This window comes from Bufo gargarizans, chromosome 5, assembly GCF_014858855.1.
Source record: "Bufo gargarizans isolate SCDJY-AF-19 chromosome 5, ASM1485885v1, whole genome shotgun sequence".
Lineage (NCBI taxonomy): Eukaryota > Metazoa > Chordata > Amphibia > Anura > Bufonidae > Bufo > Bufo gargarizans.
This window is the reverse complement of record NC_058084.1, coordinates 197,842,553-197,863,659: the sequence shown is the minus strand read 5'-3', so window position 1 is coordinate 197,863,659 and position 21,107 is coordinate 197,842,553. Positions and strand designations below refer to the sequence as shown.

Genomic DNA, 21,107 nt, shown 5'->3' with positions numbered 1-21,107 from the left:
ATCGTACTCCACTGCTGGTTCCATTCTGGTGCTGTCAGGGTCGCTGCACTAGGACATGCGTTGCCCTCAAATTGTAAAATCCATGGAATAGTGTCTCATGTAGCAGTCCTTCTGGCTGTGGGAATGATCCTGCCGCTTGCCACCAATTGTTACGGCACCACGGGCATAAAAGGGGGTAACACCGTTTAGGCGATCTTCCCCTTCCAGAGCTACAGGCACAGCTACTTACAGAACACCAAACTCCCGAACGGTATGCAAGGGAATGCTCCAAACTCCCGCACGGAATACCAGCATAGCACTCCAAACTCTCGAACGGAACCTCATGAATAGCTGCTACGAATAGGAAACCCACCCAAGCGGCTTACACTCCTAGCAATCAGTCTCTAACAGCATATAGTGAATCCCCCCAAGAACAAGACGAGGCTCTGTGTTGAGGGTAAAGCAGTATATGTATATATATATATTGTTCTGTGTTTTTTTTAAAACAACCAATAACTATGTACAATACACTCAGACACTCCCACACAAAATTCTCCCCTCTGCTTGTAATACAATTACCTTAGACAATGGGTTAATGTAATTATCACAGGTAGGAGAATACACAGTTTTACACAAAGTCTTCTGTCCTGGAGACATTTGGGAAGTAATCCAATTTATCTCCAAAGCCAAAACTCCATTAGCCACATGGTTGCAAAAGACAATAAGAGACATAAAAATATTTAACTGTGCAGCTATTGCATAAAACATAGACATTTAACATATCCCCAGATAGCTCAGGTCTGAGTGCATTCAATTATTAGGTGAATGGCACTCAGACTACACGAATACAATTCAATTGCCATGGAGCCAAATTCTTTCACATAGTCTTTGCAGGGGAAAATCAAGCGTTTCAACATGGGGCCATTGTCTAAAGGAAGCAGGCGGGCAACCAGGCTTCTCCAATGCAATGTGGCGAGATTGGTCTTGTCACAGTGACCTTTCCAACTTTCCCTAGTTTCTAGGCCTAGTACCTTTTCCCTTCCCTCTTGTGGTCGGTGTGGAGTTATCCTCCCACACCGCGCCCTGGCAGGTAAGTATTCAAATGCTTTGCTATGACACTTTAAATTTAGTTCTGAGGCCCTCCCATTTCTCTTGATCATCTTTGATTTCATTTGATTGAACATGATTTGGAAAGACACAGCTGACAATGCATATCAGAGCACAAACCAAGCCATGAGGAGAAAATAATGCCTTTAGAGCCCAAAGACAAGATTGGTGATTGGACAGATCTGGTTTAGGGTACAAAAAATCCTGCTGCAATAAAAATTCCCAAGAGCTCAGTGTTCTCCATAATTCTTAAATGGAAGAAATTTGGAACAAACAGGACTCTTCCTAGAGCTGGGTGACCCATGAAAGTAAGTAATTGGGAGAGAAAGCCTTGGTAAGAGAGGTGACCAAGAACCCAATGCCCACTCTGGCTAAGCTCCAAAGATTCTGTTGGCAGATGGGAGATACATTTACGCTGGGTTCAGACCTGAGCGTTCGGGATGGAGCGCTCTGTATGCGCGATTGTACGGGTGTTTGCAATCGCTTATACAGAGACAAGCGTTCCCGCTAAAGTCTATGTACGGGAATACGCGACAAGACGCCCCAAAGAAGCTCATGTACTTCTTGGGGCGTCGGGCATTTTACAGCGCGATCGTACGCGCTGTAAAACGCTCAGGTGAGAACCATTCCCATAGGGATTTCAGTTTTCACTCCTTGGCCCATAATAGTTACGCCAGATTGGACCATTTATTTGTCTCCCATTCTTTACTAGATGCGGATCCACTCAGCTCAATGGATGGTTTCCTTTGGTCTGACCACGCACCTGTGTACGGCCTTCTTATGTTTCAACAGACTCCTTCCCGTCCCTTCACGTGGAGATTAAATGATAATCTCCTTAATGACCTGGTGTGTATGTCCGACATTTGTAAAGCCATTACTGAGTTTGCAAAAATAATCACCAAACAGACCCCTCCCCTCCGCCGATTAAATGGGAAGCCCTAAAATGTGTGCTCAGGGGGGTCTTCATATCTCATGGCGCTAGGCTTAAGAGAGAAAGGTCCGCAAAACTCTCCTCCCTTTTATTAGAGCTCGACGGGAAAGAGGCCTCAAATAAACTCACTCCCACGGACCGGTTGAAAGCTGACATATCTCTTCTCCGGCAACAAATAATCCAAATCCTAGATCAAAGAACCCTATGTCTCCGCGATAAAGTCAAATTTGGATTTTTTGAATATGGTGATAAGAGTGGGAAGTGGCTTGCTAGGGCCCTACATCCTAGGCTACCCCAGACCCAGATTACCTCACTTAACTCATCCGATAAGGGAACAGTATATGCCCCTTCCGAAATTTCATCAGAATTCCGTACTTATTATAGCTCACTCTATGACCTGAACACAGGGAGGGACCCTACATTGGTTTCCTTTGCACAAGATGTTAAAGAATATCTGGACCAATTCAGCCCTGAACGGATCCCCAGCGTAGACTCTCTGGCATTGGAGGATGATTTCTTCTATAAGCTTCCTATAGAAGAGCTATCCCCCTTGCTACTAGAATCTTTTAACTCCATTGCGTCTGGAACCTCTTTTCCTCCCTAAACTTGCAGGCCCATATAACGGTTATACCCAAACCTGATAAGGATCCCTCTTATTGCTTCAATTATAGGCCCATTTCTCTCTTAAACGTGGACCTTAAAATTTACGCTAAATTACTAGCCCTGCGGTTACATCCCCTCATCCCGAAATGTATACATGAAGAACAGGTGGGTTTCGTCCCAGGTAGAGAAGCGCGTGACAGTACCCTGCAGACCTTGGGCATTATAGCTAGAGCTAGGTCTACTAGGTCTCCTCTGTGCCTGCTTTCAGTGGACGCAGAGAAGGCCTTCGACAGGGTCAACTGGGGATTCCTAGCCATAACCCTAGAGCGTATAGGCCTCGGCGCTAAAATGATTAAGTGTATTATGGCTCTTAACTCCTCTCCCTCAGCCCAGGTACGGGTCAATGGCCTCCTCTCTACGCCTTTCGCTATTAATAATGGAACGCATCAGGGTTGCCCCTTATCCCCCTTCCTATATATTCTGACCATGGAATCTCTGGCCAATGCTTTACGTAACAATCTGTCTATAAAAGGGGTGGGAATTGGAACGAAGGAGCACAAACTGTCCCTTTTAGCTGACATCTTACTTCTCTACCTCTCAGACCCCAGAATAGGCTTACCTTCGGTCCTTCGGGAATTTGAGAGATTTGGTAGACTCAGTAATTTCAAGGTAAATATTCAGAAGTCCGAAATTCTGAATATCTCATCACCCACATCAAAGAAGGGTTCTCGTTTAAAGTGGCCTCTGACTCGATTCGCCACCTGGGCATTAGCCTTCCTGCAAACCCTAGTCATCTCTTCCAATTGAACTACAAACCATTACTTAGGAGGATAGAGGCCTCTCTCCAGAAGTGGTCCCCCCTGCAGATTTCTTGGTTCGGTAGGATTAATGCCCTAAAGATGGACATCTTACCCAAACTCCTCTACCTGTTCCAGACTGCCCCGTGTAATGTACCTAATAGATTTTTTGCCCAATTGCGGTCACTAGTCTCTAGGTTTATCTGGAATGGCACAAGGGCCAGGGTGAGCTACAAAGTTTTATCCAGAGCAAAGAGCTTGGGGGAGCTGGCCTACCTGACTTCCAGGCATATTTTAGGGCCTCCATCTCAAACTGTGTTCTAGACCTTGTACACAAACGTTCTCTGAAACTTTGGGTAGACATAGAACACACCCTCGAACCGCATCTGGTGCCTGGAATATTTTGGCTTCCTGCAGCCGCACAAAATAGTCTCTTACATACCCTTCACTCCCCTTTACTTCAGACTCTGATTAAATTATGGGGTAGATTTGCCTCCAAAATCAAGTTAATTTCTGCTCCAGGTCCTCTGACTCATATTGTGACTCACCCTGGCCTTCCTTCCCAGATCAGGAACTTACCATCTTTCCGTACGGTCCCCCCTCCCCGGATTCTAATTAGGTATATTTTTAATAGTTCGGGTCTCTTACCCCTTAGTGATATGTCACATATATTTCTAAATTCCCAGAGTTGCTGGATGTTTTTATCTTAGTTTTTTCTGTGATTTTTTTGTTTATGTAGTGTTTGCTTGAGGGAGTGGCACCTTCAAGTGTGAATGCGCACCTATTATCTTGGGAGTAGCATTCCTCTGCACTTTTGCCCCCCTCCTCTATCCAATGAGCGCCTTAATTAGGTGGTACATATGGCTGTGCTTGCTCCTCCTCCCATTGGTTGCTTGATGCACATGGAGGTTACTAGGAGCAGCACACCATATGTGCGGGGTCTGCGCTCCTGAACATAGAAGCCCAACGGCTTAGGTAGGTTTAGCATAGGACCCGCCTGACCTGAGACCACCTTGACGCTTGGTGGCGGGCTTAGATGTGTTTTGATCAAAATATATCGACTAAGTGTCTCAGACATTATCATATCAGGGTGAGGACTTAGTCCATATATAGTGCTTGCATCTGCTTTAATAAGTGCATTATTATCTTGTTTCTGTGGTTTTCTTCAATAATATGGCCAGGGACATCCGCAAATTTGTATCATATCGTGCAGGATGTTTTTATCTTAGTTTTTTCTGTGATTTTTTTGTTTATGTAGTGTTTGCTTGAGGGAGTGGCACCTTCAAGTGTGAATGCGCACCTAGTATCTTGGGAGTAGCATTCCTCTGTACTTTTGCCCCCCTCCTCTATCCAATGAGCGCCTTAATTAGGTGGTACATATGGCTGTGCTTGCTCCTCCTCCCATTGGTTGCTTGATGCACATGGAGGTTACTAGGAGCAGCACACCATATGTGCGGGGTCTGCGCTCCTGAACATAGAAGCCCAACGGCTTAGGTAGGTTTAGCGTAGGACCCGCCTGACCTGAGACCACCTTGACGCTTGGTGGCGGGCTTAGATGTGTTTTGATCAAAATATATCGACTAAGTGTCTCAGACATTATCATATCAGGGTGAGGACTTAGTCCATATATAGTGCTTGCATCTGCTTTAATAAGTGCATTATTATCTTGTTTCTGTGGTTTTCTTCAATAATATGGCCAGGGACATCCGCAAATTTGTATCATATCGTGCAGGATGTTTTTATCTTAGTTTTTTCTGTGATTTTTTTGTTTATGTAGTGTTTGCTTGAGGGAGTGGCACCTTCAAGTGTGAATGCGCACCTAGTATCTTGGGAGTAGCATTCCTCTGCACTTTTGCCCCCCTCCTCTATCCAATGAGCGCCTTAATTAGGTGGTACATATGGCTGTGCTTGCTCCTCCTCCCATTGGTTGCCTGATGCACATGGAGGTTACTAGGAGCAGCACACCATATGTGCGGGGTCTGCGCTCCTGAACATAGAAGCCCAACGGCTTAGGTAGGTTTAGCGTAGGACCCGCCTGACCTGAGACTACCTTGACGCTTGGTGGCGGGCTTAGATGTGTTTTGATCAAAATATATCGACTAAGTGTCTCAGACATTATCATATCAGGGTGAGGACTTAGTCCATATATAGTGCTTGCATCTGCTTTAATAAGTGCATTATTATCTTGTTTCTGTGGTTTTCTTCAATAATATGGCCAGGGACATCCGCAAATTTGTATCATATCGTGCAGGATGTTTTTATCTTAGTTTTTTCTGTGATTTTTTTGTTTATGTAGTGTTTGCTTGAGGGAGTGGCACCTTCAAGTGTGAATGCGCACCTAGTATCTTGGGAGTAGCATTCCTCTGCACTTTTGCCCCCCTCCTCTATCCAATGAGCGCCTTAATTAGGTGGTACATATGGCTGTGCTTGCTCCTCCTCCCATTGGTTGCTTGATGCACATGGAGGTTACTAGGAGCAGCACACCATATGTGCGGGGTCTGCGCTCCTGAACATAGAAGCCCAACGGCTTAGGTAGGTTTAGCGTAGGACCCGCCTGACCTGAGACCACCTTGACGCTTGGTGGCGGGCTTAGATGTGTTTTGATCAAAATATATCGACTAAGTGTCTCAGACATTATCATATCAGGGTGAGGACTTAGTCCATATATAGTGCTTGCATCTGCTTTAATAAGTGCATTATTATCTTGTTTCTGTGGTTTTCTTCAATAATATGGCCAGGGACATCCGCAATTGTGACCAGCAGAATATCAAATTAATTAAATTTCAAGTGGAGGGTGGAAATGTCTCATAAAGGGAATGTTTTAGGTCTTCTTTCAGCCTATAATCTGCTCCAAATGTATCAATTTGTTTATTAGTTTGATAAATTTGGCATAAACATAACAATTTTGTCTAGTGACATAACTGCAGTTATTTTTAACACCACCAAGAAACAGTTTTTCTCCAAAATATTAAAAAATTGCATTTAATAAACCTAGAGTACACCAAATTAGCCAAGCTAACCACACACATTTCCACCCACTTTTCAAATGTTTTAAGAGCAGCATAAAATTATAATAATTCAATTTATTTTTTTAGAAAAAATGAATTTGCTCTTTTCTTCTACCAGAATTCTGGTGCAAAAGGAATGATAAATTCCCTCCAAGATCTTTAGTTGAGATAAAATCAGAAAACTGGAGGAAGCTCACCTTGACAGCAGTAACTTTCCTTTCAGTTGCAGATCAGCAGGACAATCCTCAGAGCGACAATTTCTTTCAAATAAAGTCTGCAAAAGAATGAGATTGAATTCTTTAAAGTCTCCTCTATTCTGGTGTACGTGGAACCACATCACACTGCTTGTCCTACTGTAATATATATATATATAAATGGAACTAGAGACCCTGGTAAAGGACCAGATGTCATGAATTAAGACCTAAGTTAAAATGCTGGCGGAGAGTCATGGACTGACTTTAGAACAACATGTGATGCTCCAGTTGTTGTGCAACTACAAGTCTCAGGAGTGATGACAGTCTGCAGCTTTAACAACTCCTGGAGAGCCACAGGATTGTAGACCACTGGTCTAGAGATAACAGACATCACTTTTAAGTGTCATGATGACAGTTTCTGAAGGAGTGCACTTATCTCTGTAATGAAATAAATGATACCAGACAACCCACAGCAGCTACACTTCTCTATCTATAAAGTAAAGTAAGACTGTCTCTTAGAATGAGTAAGGGATTGGATATCATTGATATCTGAGACATTAACCTTTTTTGTATGAACATCTGCTGGATGTGCTCCCCATTCACAGTTTATGCAGATATGATACTGAACATTCAACTAATATAGCATAAATATGTCGTCATGTGTGAAAATATTAAGATAAGAGTCATTGCAGCACTACTCTTTGAATGACAGTAACCAGCTCTGTCCACTATAGAAATGGACAGAGCTGAGTAGTTCCAAAGCTGACTTCTGGCAGTGGTTAGGATGTTGGACGCTGATGAGATATTGATGGGAACCCTGTTTCCCTTCTCTTTGGTTGGTACAGGACAATGGCTAATGAAAGAAATGACATATTTACACATTTCTACTACGTATTCTGTATTGCCTAATTTAAGGTGCATCAGCTATATTCACAGTATTTACAGTACTGACCAAATGTTTTAGGCATGTGAAAAAATCCTGCAAAGTAAGAATGCTTTCAAAAATAGAACTGTTAATAGTTCATATTTATCAATTAGCAAAATGTAAAGGGAATGAATAAAAGAGAAATGTAAATCAAATGAGTATTTGGTGTGAATAACCTTAGCCTTAAAAACAGCATCAGGTACACTTATACACACTTTGTGAAGGAACTCAGTAGGGATATTGTCACAAACATCCAGGAGAACTAACCACTGATCTTCTGTGCAGGTAGGCTTGCTCAAATCCTTCTGTCTCTTCAAGTAATCCCAGACAGACTCAATAATGTTGAAATCAGTGTTTTGCTGGGGTCATATCATCACTTCCAGGACTACTTAATCTTATTTACATTGTAGATGGTTCTTAATGACAGTGGCTGCATGTTTGGGGTTGCTGTCCTGCTGCAGGATAAATTTTGAGACGCTTCCCTGAAGGTATTACATGATGGATAACTAGCTTCCTGTATTTCTAAGCATTGAAGACACCATTAATCCTACCCTGATTGTGGACCATAAACACAGTGGTCAGCCAAGGAAACTTAGTGAAGCAGATGAGAGACACATCATGCTTACTTCCCTTCAAAATTGGAAGTTGTCCAGCAGTGCCACCAGCTCAAAACTAGCAGAAACCCGTGGGATTCAGGTACTCCCATCTCATGTTTGAAGATGTCTGGGCAGAGGTGGCCTTCATGGAACAATTGTGGCCAAAAAGCCATGCCTTTGATGTGGAAACATGGCCAAGCAACTCAACTATGAATAACAACATAGGAACAGTACTCAGGACATAAAAGTCAAAATTTGAAATACCTGGCTATAAAAGGCAGTTTGTATGCCAAAGGGCAGGAGGGATGTACATGAAGAATGGTGGAGGTTCTTGACAAGTCTGAGGCATGGAAGTTGAGGATTGAAATACAGGCAGACACCATTGTGCAATACCATCAGGGAGGCGTCTGATTGGCAGGACAATGACCACAAACATACAGCCAATGTCATTTTGAACTATATTCAGTGTTAAGAAGAAGAACAAGTCCTGGAAGTGATGATATGGCCCCACAGATCACTGATCTCAACATCATGAAGTCTGTCAGGGATAACATAAAAAGACAGAAGGATTTGAGGAACACCCAAAGAAGACCCTGACGAGTTCCTTCAAAAACTGTGTGCAAGTTTACCTAGAAGAATTGATGCTGTTTTGAAGGCAAAGGGCGGTCTCACCAAATATTGAATGGATTTAGATTTCATTTTGTTTATTCACTTTGCATTTTGTTAACTGAGAAAAAAAATGTATTTATAAGTTCCGTCAAAAGGGCTCAATGCCGGAAAAGAACTGATCAGGTATATCCCCATGCATTCTGGATGGAGAGTAATCTGTTCAGGATGCATCAGTTTAGTCATTTTGACTGATCAGGCAAAAGATAAAACAGCAGCATGCTACGGTTTTATTTCCGGCAAAAAAAAAAATGAAGACTTGCCTGAATGCCATGGCATTTTTTTCCATAGGAATACCAAAATGCCTGATCCGTCCTTCCGGTCTGCGCATGCGCAGGCCGATAAAAAGGTGAAAATGCTGGATCCGTTTTGTCGGATGACACTGGAAAGACGGATCCGGCTTTTCAATGCATTTTTCTGACTGATCAGGCATTTTTAAGACTGATCAGGATCCTGATCAGTCTTAAAAATGCCATCAGTTGGCATACGTTTTGCCGGATCCAGCAGGCAGTTCTGGCGACGGAACTGCTTGCCGGATCACTCAGCCGCAACTGTGAAAGTAGCCTAACACTTATATTTTTAAAGCATTCCTATTTTGCAGCATTTTGTTCACATCTGCAAAAAAAAATTGCACAGTACTATATATATACAGTACATGTATATACTGTCACGTAGAGGTAAACAGCTGTTATTAATAAACAAAGGGCCATACAGGGAGTTCTTATAAAAATAAAAAAAAATTAGTTTGTATCTAATGCCAGATCCCATTTGAATCTCCCAGAATTCTCTCTCTTTTTTTAATTTTTTTTATTAGCTTACTTTTTCACTAATTTATGCTAGGTGATTTTCATTCCATCGATTCAAATCAATGTACTTATCCATCTCTATCTATCTGGCAGACGGTTTTGCTGAGTAAAGCTAATTTAGCAGTTTTAAAGAATGTGCTGATTCGCTGCACTCAGACATATGGTTGTCAAGCTGCCAGAATTTTCAAACGTCAGATTGGCCTATTTCCATGAATGATGCTCTGCTCTGAACTGCATGCCAAAGCATATGTCTAGAAGTATTAGGACTAATCATAAATTGTAATCTATTGTTTTTTACCTATCATGTTCCCGTCTTTATGGTAGAATTACTCATTTTCTGACATTTTGGGCAATAACACAAATTATCACAAGACCATCTAATCTACATAGATATTTACATTCAAACTTTATACCTTTTTACTTACATTACACATTTCAGATCTTCATGTTTAACATTATGAATACCTGAAGACATTACACAATAATAATAATAATGTTATGATTAATAAAAAGTATCATAACTCAGGAACACAGTCTAGGACAGCTATCGGAGTCTTTTACAAATAGATATATGCCACTTTTGTAGCATATAACTGGCACAGATTCTGTAGAATCTGCAACTTCTTCCCCACTCACGCCAGGACAAAAAAAAAAGAGGGTGTGGCATGGGCAAGCAAAGGGGACGGCCGTTAGATTCATAATTTTCTATGCCCCTTTTAAGCATAGAAAATGGTCTACATGTAAGACAGCAAGGAAGCTGTATTACATTTAGAATCAGCTGCGGATACACTGAAGTTGTGTAGAGGCTGGCGCCAGCACAGAGCCTTATTAAGACTGGCGTCTAAAACGCCGGTCTAAATAAATGTACTCCGATGATTCCCTTTAAATTCTTAGTGACTTAATTTATTTTTAAGGACTTGCTTGGTTTTTGATATGTTAAGGTGTTTTTTTCTAAGCCAGTTAACATAACGATAAAGTTTGGATAAGGACAGTCTATCTGTGCTCTGGATAAACAGAAGAAAATCTTCAAACACCTGCCAAAACTTCTGAAACTGTTTCAACTATTGAAAATAAAGAGCTGAGACAACAGATATGTTAGAATTGTTGAAGAAGTTGGATCTGGCCTACATGCTTCCCTGTGATTCCAAAGGTCATAGGAAAAATACAGGAAGCTAGTATGACAGTACTCCAGCCCTTAAAGATAAAGAGATTCTGGTTTGTAGGGAAGAAAAAAAACAATCAGGATTTCAACAGTTATGTTTTACAGATTCTCCAGTCATCTGCATTTCCTGAGATAGGATCCAAGCTGTTTTGATATTTCCTGAATAACTAAAATTAAAGTGTAAATGCACCTTTAACTACAGAACCTTCAGATCACTAAAAGTGGTTCACTTCAATGGGATCAGGACTGCAATTACCAGCTGTGTCCACTAAAAGGTAACAGTTCATTGAGAGTGCAGGGTGTCAGACCCCCATCAATATGATATTGAAAGGCCATCAATATCAAAATCCTGGACACCTTCTTTAAACCCTTAACGACAAAGTATAATTTGGTACCTAAGACTGCGATCTATTGATCTCCGCATATTAAAAGTCATAATTTTTTATATTTTTCTGTTCACATAGCCATATGAATTTTTGTTTTATGTGGGGCAAATTGTATTTTTTTAATGGTACCATTTTAGGGTACATAATTTGAATTGTATAATTTTTTTAATGTTTATGGGATCCCAATTGGAGGACAGAGGGACTCCCTCTCACTAACTATTCAGATGCTGTGCCTGCTATTGACAGCAGCATCTGAGAGGTTAAACTGCCTGGATCGGAGTTAGAGCCAGGTGCCTGCTGTATAATACAGTGAGCGCGAGATGGCTGCGGCATAATACAGCCGCAAGTGATGGCTGACATACTATTACGGTACAGAGCGTTAAGTAGTATGTGAACAAAATAGTATGTCATAGAGTTGGAACGGGTTACGTCAATGGAACCTGACTGACAAACGAAATAATAGTGTAAACTAATTCTGTGTATTAGTTTTCTAAGCCATCGAGCTCTTAGAAGAGCTAAAGCAAACTCTATCATAATCCATTTAAAGGGCTTCTGTCAGCCCACTAAACTGTTTTTTTTTTTTGTTTTGTTTAATAATAATCCCTATACTGCGGGCTCTGCATACATAAGCTAAATATTTATTTTGGTTCAGTAGAATTAGATAAAAAGCTATTTTTATAATATGTAAATTACCTTGCTACCAGCAAGTAGGGCGACTACTTGCTGGTAGCAGCCGCATCCTCCGATCCTAATGACGCCCCCTCCGCATTGTGATTGACAGGGCCAGGGAACGGAATCGTTTTCTGCTGGTCCTGTTTGAATTCCAAATCTCGCGCCTGCGCCGTACCTGTCTTTAATCGGCGCAGGCGCACTGAGAGGCGGCCGCTCCATCCTCAATGCGCCTGCGCCGATGACGTCACATCTACACCCGGCGCAAGCTCATTGAGGATGGAGCGGCCGAGAGAGCCGTGCACCTGCGCCGATTAAAGACAGGTACGGCGCAGGCGCAAGATTTGGAATTCAAACAGGGCCAGCAGAGAACGATTCCGTTCCCTGGCCCTGTCAATCACAATGCGGAGGGGCGTCTTTAGGATCGGAGGATGCGGCTGCTACCAGCAAGTAGCCGCCCTACTTGCTGGTAGCAAGGTAATTTACATATTATAAAAATAGCTTTTTATCAAATTCTACTGAACCAAAATGATTATTTAGCTTATGTATAGGGAGCTCGCAGTATAGGGATTATTATTAACCAAAAAAAAACGGTTTAGTGGGCTGACAGAAGCCCTTTAAGACGTATATTAATGAATAGCAACAGACAACAGACTTTTTTTCATATCTGACAATTGGAATAATCTGCGTGAAACAGGTTCACTTCGTACTGTATTGCAACTTCCCGCTGCAGCACACTGAACTGAGCATAAATATGCTTTCAATGCTAAAGATTTCTCACCTTTTTGTAACCCTTTTATGGCTGGAACCAGATACATAGCTTCCAGTACAATTCCTTCCTTTTACTGGAAGCAGACACAAGTTCTCAGTTTAGTATACCTCGCCATTTCCTTGCTTTCTTCTCCAGAAGGAAAATGCTATCATTATTAGTGGTTGAATTTAAAGGCCAAGTATAATACCATATGACTAAACCTATTTTGTAACTCTCATCTTTACCTTGGCCTAATGGATGTACCATCTGCTTAATCAACAATATATGAAACAATGTGAATTCTATAGCTAAAGGAACAACACCTATTTTAGTAACATACCAATGGAAATGACTAAATTCTGCTTGATAAAATGGAGCCGAACAATACATTATAAAGAGCAGTGGGAAGCGATATATACTGTGCTATTTTAAAATGCATTTTTACAAATCTTTCATAGACTTGTAATGCTATGCTCATGCCAATTTCTTCAAGTCCCTATACCTCAGTCATTTTGGCCGGGCTTACACACTATAACAAATTACTACCACAGTACCTGTGCTGTGCTCAATTGATGTGTACCTGCTTTCAATGCAAAATGTAATGTCTAGGTTTTACTATCAAACTTTATTCTGAAATGTCCTTTAGAATGCAGCCCCAAAGCTGAAATGATCCATTTTTTCTTGTGCTCGTACCCAGTTTACTCACAAAACATGTTCCACATGGTCGCCATTGTTAACACATCTAAAATCGTATAAGCAAATTAATTTCCAACTAATTAACTAAAGAATCTTACATTTCATATGTTTTCAGGGAATTCCATGACCTTTACATGCCTTTCACAAGTACAAATCAATTACCGGTAGATTGCTATCTGGGGTTCAGGCCAATTCACATGGTGACCACTCCAGGAACACAGAAACTACAAGTCCACTATTCACTATGTATGGAGTCTCTCTGCAGGGGTGCAGCCCCAATTACATGCAGCATCCAACTATCTTATTACAATCTCTCTTCCAGACTCGTTCAGAGAAATACTCATCTACAGGGTGGACAGGTGGTATACAGTACCAAGCCTCTCCTTTATTTCTCCTCTCTTTCCTCCTCTGCTACTTTTCACCCCCTTCCCTTCCTGGCCCATTGTTTCATTCCTCCTTGTCCTTCTCCTTTTCTACCCTTATCCTTCTTTTCTCCTTTCCCCCCTCTTTCCTGGTCTTTTCTGTTCTCCTTCCCCTTTTCTTGTTCGTACAACTTTATTCTCTTATTCTTACTTTCCATCTTCATCCTTCTTCTTTCTTTCTCTTCCCTCTCCCTATCCTCCTTCCCCACTTTTATTTTTTCCCTTTCTTTTCTCTTTAATTTTCTTTTTCACCCTATATTCACCATTTATCATCTTCCTCTGTCATTTTTTTGCCCTTGCCGTCCTCTCATTTTTGTCTCATTTTACATATTCACTACACAAGATTAGCCTCCTGATCACCTTGGTAACCCTATGATGCCTATACTGCAGTCTCACTATGCGCCAAAAGTGCTACACAGCGCTTGCATGGATTCCGTGCATAGCTACTGCCAGCGCTCCTAAACTGCTCCCACTTCAAGATGCTCTCATGGTCTGGCACCATAATCCCTACAATACACTACGCCTCCTTCTCCATATTCTCTACCTGCATTCAGATCGGCGCCAATTACTACAATATACTACATTTCCACCCTGTAAGCTCACATTGCTGTCCTATACAGCCCTTTTTTGCCCCTTTTATTCCTCTCCCTCCCCTTTCTTATCTGTTCTCCATGGCCCGTGGCTGCCTGTATTTAATATATATATATATATATATATATATATGGTTTATGGTATACTACCTGTGACGGTGCATATCTGAATACATAATGCTGGTGGTGATTAGGATATTAAAGTTACCTTGACCCCTATGCACTAACTGTATATGTACGCATTCTTTTGATATTATCCTCCGTGAAAGGATGCCTACTCCTTGTGGTTCTACTAGAGTATAATACTTACATCTGGGTTGTTTTATATATTTGGATCTTTATCTACTGCTACTAGACTATTGCAATATCATTAGTTATGCCTTAGTTATCTCATGTTATGTTTTCAGGTTAATAGTGACCAGATATGCTATTATATTATTTTGACATTTACTCATTTTTACATTTATCCACAGAGACACTTAAGAAAGGTCCAAATCGGACCGAAACATCAAAAATTATGTGTTGCCGTATGAGAATGACAATATGCAAATAGATAACCACTGACTCTTCATTGTGTTCTTCTTGAGTCTTCAATGTTTTAATAAACCACAAACTTTGCATTCTGAGTGCATGGAATATATCTACAAGGTGTTAAGTAGGGCGACGGCACCCTGATGTCCACAGCACCATACATATTTATACTGGAGTGCTCAGTGTGTGGTCATAGACATGATTGTTTGTGTTTGGTGGCTGCTCACATGTATTTTCCATGTAAGAGAGAAGAAGAGTGCAGCCCAGAGACTGGTAAGTACTAATGTTGCACTGTGCGGCCATCTCTGGGACCCCATATATTGGCATTGACAGAATGGAGTCCTGATCTCTATGTGGCACTCGAGAAAGAAGTAGATGAGGTAGAGAGATGGCCACCCAGGCCTGCAGCTATCTTTATCACTGTTTATAGGAGTACTGCTGTTTCTGCAGCTGACATAATCTACGTACAATGGAGAGAGCTGCATGAATGCATGGCAACCTCCTCATAGAAATGTATGGGAACAGCTCAAAGAAAATAATTCCCATGACTCAAGCCTGTGATTAAACGACATCAACTCTTTTACTAATAATATACTATTACTGTGCTTATTCTATTAGGAAACATCATTCTTCCTCAAACCTACACATAAATGAAGAGTCAGTAACCTTTCCATTATAATGACTGAAACACAACATTGCTTTTTTTTTCAAGATGAAAGATGTGTTCCCGTTTGGAAAAGAAAAGTATAAGGTCACTACCTGTTCTATATTCCTTTCCTGAGCCTTGTCATCACGTGCCATACAAAAGTGAATACAAGGCTATATTTATCTAGACCTCTTATTATCTTTTATTTATAGAAATGGCAAACTTCAGTGAATTGCTATAAAAGATGGGCAGACACATTAACCTAAAAGTTCATCAAAACAGACTATTTAAAGTGATTGTTCGTGAAGCAAAAGTTAACAAAATGTGATTGTCTTAGCCAACCAAAGACATAGTCATCTGGAAAGAAGTCAGACATTTTTGAAATTTTCATCGTGATAAAAGATCTTATATTGAAAGAAAACTTGAAAGATGTTTTGTCCCTTGCGTGTTTTATAGAACATGTATGCTTAGTTTTAAAGGGGTTGTCCAATTTATATTATTGATGACATATCCTCAGGTCCAATACCCGGCACCCACTCCAATTAGATGGTTGAAGAAAAGGCATACACCATGCCAGCGCAGCCTTCCTTTGTTTACCTGCTCACTGTCGCAACAGCAGCGGTGAGAAGGTGTAACTACAAGAAGCCGTCCTATTCACTTCTATGGGATGGCTTGTTCCTATTCAAGTGTATAGGAATGAGCTGTCCCATAGAAGTGAATGAGACGGCTTCTTGTAGTTACACCTGATCACAGATGCTGTTGCGACGATGAGCAGGTTAACAACGAAGAGAAGACTGTGTTGGCGAGGTGTACGCCTTCTCTTCAATCAGCTGATCGGGGGGGTGGCTAGGTTTCGGACCTCCGCCGATCTGAGGATAGGTCATTGTGACAGACTGAACCGTCACTGGGGCTGCTGGAGAAGCCTGAGGGCCAGCCTTTTTCCTACGGACTATGGACCCAGCACTATGGAGACCCCCTCAGACCTTTTGGGGTTAACTCTGCACTGAGACTCCCACTGATTTGTGTTAGTGATGGGATTAAGATAGCTGACTCTAGGAGCAGCCAACTCCTAGATGAGTAGATCACCCTATGATACACTCAGGAGATAATCCCATCACATGTGTCTCCTCTCTCTCTATTCATTCATTATGGAGGGGGGGGGGGGGGAGATGTCTGTTTGCATGTTGTTTATGGTTTGTATGATTTATGTTGTTAGTCTTCTTGAACTGTATATATACTGAGTTGATATTCAATAAAGGGAGTCCCTGTTTTGGCCTTCAACATAGAGCCTCGTCTCATGTGTGTGTAAATTGCTATATGTTGTATACTCCCCTGGCTATAACCCCTAGCTCTTGTAAGAGCTGTTCCTGTTCCTTGTTCCTGTGGTGGTTACGGTGTCAAGCGGAGTGCTTGGAGCTCTCGGGAAGCACTAGGAGCATCCATCAACGGAGGTCCCCAGTCGGGGTGCCAGGAGATCCATTACACTGGTGGCAAGCAGTGGGATTGCGTCCTAGTGAGAGGAGAAGCAGCTCGGAAACATTGTTCGTGGATTTACAAAATTGAGGGCAACGCTTGTCCCCGTACAGCTCCCCTGGCTACAGCAGTATGGAACCAGTTTGTTCCCGAACAGCATTCCACTATGAGGAGGAGGATGACCTGGACTGGAGGGATGCAGTCCGGAAAGGCATCTGGCACGAGGCCCTGGAAGACATACAGCGTCGGCCGGGCGAGAGTGTCATTAATAAAAAATAATTGGACAACACCTTTATCTACTGTAAGGGCCAATATGGACAAAAATGTGTCAACAGATGACTGTTCTTTCAATGGCTGTTCAACTGTCAACCTACTTATATCTAATATTTAAAGGCATATGTGCATCTAGACAAAGGCAAAAAAGACATGTACTGTATGGACTGTTCATTTTCATGTTTTATTTTCAGGAGATACTATGAATCAGCATTCAGTATTTTGGCATTTGGAGTTTTTAGGCATTTTTTTTGTTGTTGTTTGATGCAAAACTGCATGATGGCACCCATGAGCACAAAGTGCTGGGTTGCATTTTCTCAGTGCTCCAGGTCATGCACCAAGATATATATTTTTATCTTTTAAGTTTGGGTTTTACTGTGACATTCTGATACAGGGAAAATGACAGCTGGTGATGGCAGAGGTCACATGCCCCTGTTTTGAAACCTAATTGCTGGACCAGCAATCAGAGAGCGGCAGGGTATCAAGCAACACTGGTACAACAGCAGTGAGGAATCTGTGAGGCGGATATTGTTAAAATTGTTTACAATTTTTTTACAAAAGCTAATGATAGCTTCCCTTTAAGAAACCTAAATAATAATGACTGATAAGTTAGAAATATTTAGCTTGTCGGTGAAACTGCAGGATGAATATAAAATGCACTCAAACCTTTACAGGTGAACTTAATGTGACCTTTCCTAAACTTTTGAATGCACATGTCCAACTGTTTTCTAACAAGGAGCTTAACGGCAAAATTCACAACAGGTGTTTGATCCATGAATCGCCCAATAAATGTCCTGGTTCAATTAGAATTGGTATATAAACAGTCTTCCTCATCATGCTGTTCACATTTTGACATCATGAGACCAAGACGACACCTAACAATTGATCAACAGTACCTCACCATTGCGAGGCTTCAAGCAGGATGTTATCAGCAGGTTGCAACAAAGATATAGAGAGATTGTAAGGCCCCTTTCACACGGGCAAGTTTTCTGCGCGGGTGCAATGCGTGAGTTGAAAGCATTGCACCCGCACTGAATCCGGACCCATTCACTTCTATGGGGCTGTGCACATGAGCGGTGATTTTCATGCATCACTTGTGCATTGCATGAATTTTGCAGCAAGCTCTACATTGTGCGTTTTTCACGCAAAAATAATACTAATTTAACTAGCTTCACGCAGCCCGGCTTCTCTTCTGTCTTCTTCTTTGATGATCTGTGAGGAAAAGGACCCGTGGTGACATCACTGCGCTCATCACATGGTTCATCACATGATCCATCACCTGACCACAGGCGTCATGGTCTTGCATGGGCCACGGAGAATTTACGCTGGACAAGGGACCAGTGGGCTTCAGTGCTGTTCACTGATGAAAGTCGATTCACGCTGAGCAGAAATTATGGCCGCCAATGATGTTGGAGACATCAAGGAGAGTGCTATACATCAGCCACAGTTGTCACCAGACAAGCCTTTGGTGGTGGCTATGTTACAGTGTGGGCAGGTATGTCTAGTCAATGCAGAACTGCCCTACATTTTGTGACAAGCCCATACTACTTGAATAACATCATTAATCCAGTCATTGTGCCTCTGCATGAACAACACAGGCCTAATTTCATCTTCATGGATGACAATGCGCCAGCTCATCGAGGTCGCATCATTAAAGAAAGGCTTTTGGAGACTGGGGTACCTAAAATGGAGTGGCCTGCACTTTCTCTAGACCTATGGGATCAGCTGAGTCGCCATGTAGAGGCTCGTAACTCTGTACAACAGAACCTCAATGGCCTAAGGGCTGCCCTTCAAGAAGAGTGGGGTGCCATGCCTCAACAGACAATAAGTCGACTTATGAACAGCATGAGACGTTGCTGTCAAGTTTTTGAGACATTTAAATTTTTTTGTGGGGCTATTTCCACCAGTTGCTAGCTTTTGTTTCAATAAATGGCTTGAGATGAGGAAATCACCATTGCATGCTTTTACTTAAATGCCTTACTGTCATGATATAATATCACTGTAGCGTGAACTTTTTATGTTTTCTATAAATTTCACCCGAAAGCCAAGTATCCCTAACTTTTTGTGAGTAGTGTATGTTCCAACCTATCCAATGAAAAGGTTTCTGCCACTTAGAAATGAAGATTCTTTATCAGCTGTAGCCGACAATAGTTACATTTCACACTATGGGGGAGATATACTGTATCAAGGCTGGCAGATCCATCCACCAGTCTTGATCTCCCTGCAGAAGCCTCTTAATAAATCAGGCACACCTCTGCCCTGCTGTGCGACAGAAAGTGAAGTATACGTCTGCCACAGGCTGACATAGACTTCAGCTATAGCTTCCACCACTTTCTGGTGAAAATTATAGTAAATGTGATGGGCAGTGCAAAGCCACACCCTTTCAGCTAAGCCACACCCCTTTCCTCTGCACTTCAGGAAAGGGGCGAGAACCACAAAAATTAGCAAATTATGGTGCACAGATGCTGTGGCCCTTAATTTGCAACTTTTTTTACACCACAATTGTGGCATAGAAACAATTATAAATGTCCCCCTTTTTTTTTATTTATGCAGAAAAAAACGCTGTGGCCAGATGTTACATACTGCCCAATAGTAAATTACATCATAACCTACAAATCCTGGTGTATTTTTTAAATTATGGCATACTTTGGGTGCTGTGTTTTTCTTTCAGATCTTTGCCTATAGAATTCTACTAGGAAAAAAACTTGCAAAAAATTGCATGACTATAAAATCTCACCACAAAAAGGATTGAAAAACTGCAAGATTTCTTAGCTTTTTTACAATACAAAAAAAACATCAAGAAAAATAGGTAGGGTGGAGCACCCTAAAGGCATTTGATTATCATTAACTGGGCTTTTAGGACAGGTTCTGAAAAGACCTTGGTAACATCTGTGCCTGGTTTCAGCTGTGCCAGTAGTAGTATGTCAGCATGCTGTTATCTACATAGAAACACCTATGGAAAATTCCCAGCTGTAAATCCTATTACAGTATTAGTTTTTCACAGTAATGTAAGAAACTGGTTGGTATGCTATTTTCTAATAATGGCCTGAAATTGTATAATTCCTGAAACTATGAAAAGCAAATGATATTTTGGGTAGATATGATACCAGCATTCTATTTTCCAATTTAACAGTTCAGATAATACATAGTTAATGTATCAATTAAAGTGAACTGCATACACAGCTGATGCAAGTCCTGAGTGATTGTAAAGTCACAATTGTGTAGACTGCTAGCAGAACCAGTCAGTAGTTTAGTGACAGGCACATTCTAACAGTTCGGCTCAACATTTTTATTACAATGATGGAGATTTTTCATACCCCTTGTGCTTTTTGCCACATTTGCCACTTTTCTTAAAGTGGGAATGGGCGAGAACTAAGCTAGCTGAAACTTTGACCATTACTTACACCAGTGTTCCACCGCAAGTTATTCTTGAGCTTTCAGATTCTGGCATATGGACCAGCTGAGTTGCGCCAGAAGTATTAAGTGGCGTGCAACTCTTAAAGGGGTTATCCGAGTTATTTTTTTATTCTTTCTATGTTCCTAACTAAGCAAATGTAACAGCTTTCCAATTCGCTCACTTTATCTCCAGTGGCTGGTTTCTCAGATTTCACTGAGGGTCACATGACCTGTGATGTCAGCTTCTCTCCCTGTGCTGATAATGTTCGTTTACAGTAAAACGTCACTGTGCTGGCCACGCCCCCCTCACTGCCGTCTACTCTTTGCTAGGATACTTAACCCCTTCAGCTGCACAGCTCTGCAGGCAGGGACAATTCTGGGCACTGGAGCTGATCTACTAGAGAGAGCATTGCACAAGAAGGTAGGGGGAAGATCCTGTGTGTATTAGCAGTGTCATTATACAGGTGGGACATGTAGTCCTACACATACAACATGCTGCA

At 41.6% G+C, this 21,107-nt stretch overlaps 1 protein-coding gene across 2 annotated transcripts in view; it reads right to left on the bottom strand.

Moving 5' to 3' along the window:
• Nucleotides 1–21,107, bottom strand: part of ITGA9 (integrin subunit alpha 9) — a 459,851-nt gene that overhangs the window by 213,546 nt on the left and 225,198 nt on the right. For both annotated transcript variants that reach the window (XM_044293305.1, XM_044293304.1), the window contains one exon: nt 6,623–6,699. In XM_044293305.1, the coding sequence (XP_044149240.1) occupies nt 6,623–6,699 (77 nt within the window). The remainder of the gene's footprint in view (nt 1–6,622; nt 6,700–21,107) is intronic.